General features: G+C 51.2%; 1 protein-coding gene and 1 long non-coding RNA gene across 2 annotated transcripts in view; one reads left to right on the forward strand and one right to left on the reverse strand.

Annotated features, from left to right (window-relative positions):
* Positions 1–598: 598 nt before the first annotated feature.
* CCDC92B (coiled-coil domain containing 92B) overlaps positions 599–2,784 on the forward strand; it is a gene marked incomplete at its 3' end in the record, with an annotated part of 7,431 nt that continues 5,245 nt past the window's right edge. The window contains exon 1 of the mRNA XM_082603949.1: positions 599–850. Within this exon, the coding sequence (XP_082460075.1) occupies positions 721–850 (130 nt within the window). The 5' untranslated portion in view covers positions 599–720. The remainder of the gene's footprint in view (positions 851–2,784) is intronic.
* The window catches only part of LOC309793481, a 7,145-nt gene continuing 5,016 nt past the window's right edge, over positions 656–2,784 (reverse strand). The window contains exon 3 of the long non-coding RNA XR_014291919.1: positions 656–777. This is a non-coding gene — a long non-coding RNA (uncharacterized lncRNA). The remainder of the gene's footprint in view (positions 778–2,784) is intronic.

Here is a 2,784-nt window from a genome sequence, read left to right on the forward strand (position 1 = left end):
TATGACCCTCCCCCATTCCTCTTGGAAAAAGGGACTCACCACCTGCCTTCAGCCCACAGGATCAGTATTAATAAAATATTCATCAGATCTTCCTCTTCTGTGACATGGAAGAGCCCAGAGCCCTGGGCTGAGGTTAAATCAGAGAAATGGAATTGAATTGGCGGAGGGTTGTGCTCTAACCATCACACTGCCCTGCCAATTGATGGTCACCCTTGAGCGGGGATGCTTGAGGGATGGCAGAGCTGGAGAGGCTTCAGCATTCATCCTCTCCACAATTCCCTAATTTTACCCAGGAGAAAACCGAGAGCCTAGAGAGGGAGAGGGCTTGCCCAAAGTCACACAGCTTGTGAGGAAGCATACTAGAACCCAAATGTCTGTCTCTCTTTACTGACTTTGCTGCCCCATTTGTTTTCCTCTCAGAGATACAGAAGAGGCTAAAGTTACATGGGGGCAAGGGAGTAAAGCCATTTCCCTCTGAGCCTCTGGTTCTTCATCTGTTAAATGGGAATAATTATACTTCCTGCCAACACACCGCTTGTTTATGAAGCTTCAGTGAGTAAATACAAATGACTTCAGTGACAGAATCATCTCCCTGGTACAACAGGACCCCAGACTGAAGGAGACAATTGAAAGGACCTGAAGGTTGGCAGGGTGGATGGGCCCGGAAGATGTGGGTTCACCTTGTCATCCTCCCCAGGTGGGGCCCAGGCCTGGGTTGCCATGGATACCGTGTCCCTGGAGCATCAGATCCAGAGCGTGCAACGCCACATCAGCTTCCTGAAAAAAGAACAGATGGCCCTGCTGCGAGACCTGCACCTGGAAATCCTGAGGCTACAGAAACGCTGCTCAGGTGAGGCCTGGAGGGATGGCGGGGGGCAACTGTCATCGTCATAAGCACTGTCCCTGATGGGGTGTCCACCGTGAGCCTCTCTAAGCCTCTTAACAATCCTGCCAGGCAGGTGTTCGATCACCCCTCTTTCTTGGTGAGGAAACTGAACCTTAGGGAAGTGAGATACAAAATGTTCATCAAGCACCTCCCAGCCCTAAGAAGCCCTCAGTCTAGTTGGGGAGACACACACACACCAACAGGTAATCTAAAGATACGCAAAAAATGAAGAGGGCTGACAGGAGTTCATGGGCAGGATCATGTCCAGCTTGAAGCGTGGGTGATGGAGGAGGAGACCAGGCATCCCACGCTCCCCAGAGGAGGGAGCACTTCCTCTCCCTGAGAGCTGAGTAAGATTTAGACATGCTGAGATATTACGGGGCAACGAGGGTGGAGAAAGCTTTCCAAATGAAAGGAACAGCATGGCAACATCCAGAAGGTAGGAAACCGAAAGCTCATGAAAAGCTCTATTTGACTGGATAATGCTGTGCTTAAAGCTGCCGGGAAATAACGGTTGCAGACAGATTTTGGAAGACTTTGACCAATATCAGGACAGCTAAGAAGTCCTCCTGGGTCGTAGGGAGCCACTGAAGATTTTTGAGCAGAATCATGCTACATTAAGAAACTCAATCCGGGGGACTTCCCTGGTGGCGCAGTCGTTAAGAATCCGCCTGCCAAGGGCTTCCCTGGTGGCGCAGTGGTTAAAAATGCACCTGCCAATGCAGGGGACATGGGTTCGAGCCCTGGTCCAAGAAGATCCCATGTGCCACGGAGCAACTAAGCCCGTGCGCCACAACTACTGAGCCTGCACTCTAGAGCCTGCGAGTCACAACTACTGAAGCCCACGCACCTAGAGCCCGTGCTCTGCAACGAGAAGCCACCGCAATGAGTAGCCCCCGCTCTCTGCAACTAAAGGAAGCCAGCACACAGCAACGAAGACCCAACACAGCCAAAAATAAATAAAACTTAAAAAAAAAAAAAAAGAAAAACTCAATCCAGCAGTTGTATGGCAGATGAATTGGTGGGAGAAGGAGGCAGGGAGACTAGTGACAGGTCCAGGGGAGAGATGAAGGGGGATGGAAAGGGGAGGACCAGTGGGAGGCAGATTGAAGGAAGGGACCTGGCAACCAATTGGATTTGTAAGTAGGACAGGGAGGTGCCAAGGATGATGTAAATCGCATGCCTGACCTCCGCTCTTGGACCTCAAGCCTCAGCTGTGTAGCCTTCTCAGAGGCTGGGCTCTGGCCCCAATGCTCACCCGGGCAGAGTCTTCAAGTGCAGGCTTTAGAGCCAATGATTCGTTCAATGTCTCAGCTGGAACAGCCCAACCTCTTCATTGTACAAATAGGTAAACTGAGGCCCAGAGAGAGAGAGTCACAATGTTAGTGTCAGAGCCAGGATTAGAACCCAGAGCTCCACACTTCCAGTTGTGATGCCTCTGTTGCTTTCTGCCCATTCTCTCAACATGCTCAGATTTCTACCTCCCTGCCATCCCCTGCTCATGGAAGACTCCCCATTCCCCAGAGGGAAACTGAGGCCCAGAAGGTTCAAGTGACCTGCCTGGCTTCTCACTCTATGGCATGAGAAGCCAGCAGTCCTGACTTTCAGCTCCATATACAGATTCAGCTGCCATTTGCCAAGACCAGGCTCCCTGCCATCTCCCCCAAAGCCTGGCAGGCAGCAGAGGCCAGCCCAGGGGGAGGGATGACCCACACCATCTCACCCCTGCCTGATGCTACTTTTTCATTGCAGTAATAACATTAAAGGAAAATTGACACGAGTGAACCCTAAGACCCTGTAGCTCTTCCTCTAATTTCTTTTTGCTTAGCCCTAATTCTGAAGACCTGGGTCCTTCCACTCAGGACACAGGCCAGGATCCCAAGAAAGTGGAAAAGGCA

Source organism: Mesoplodon mirus (assembly GCF_964341445.2).
Source record: "Mesoplodon mirus genome assembly, chromosome: 18".
NCBI classification, from domain to species: Eukaryota; Metazoa; Chordata; class Mammalia; order Artiodactyla; family Ziphiidae; genus Mesoplodon; species Mesoplodon mirus.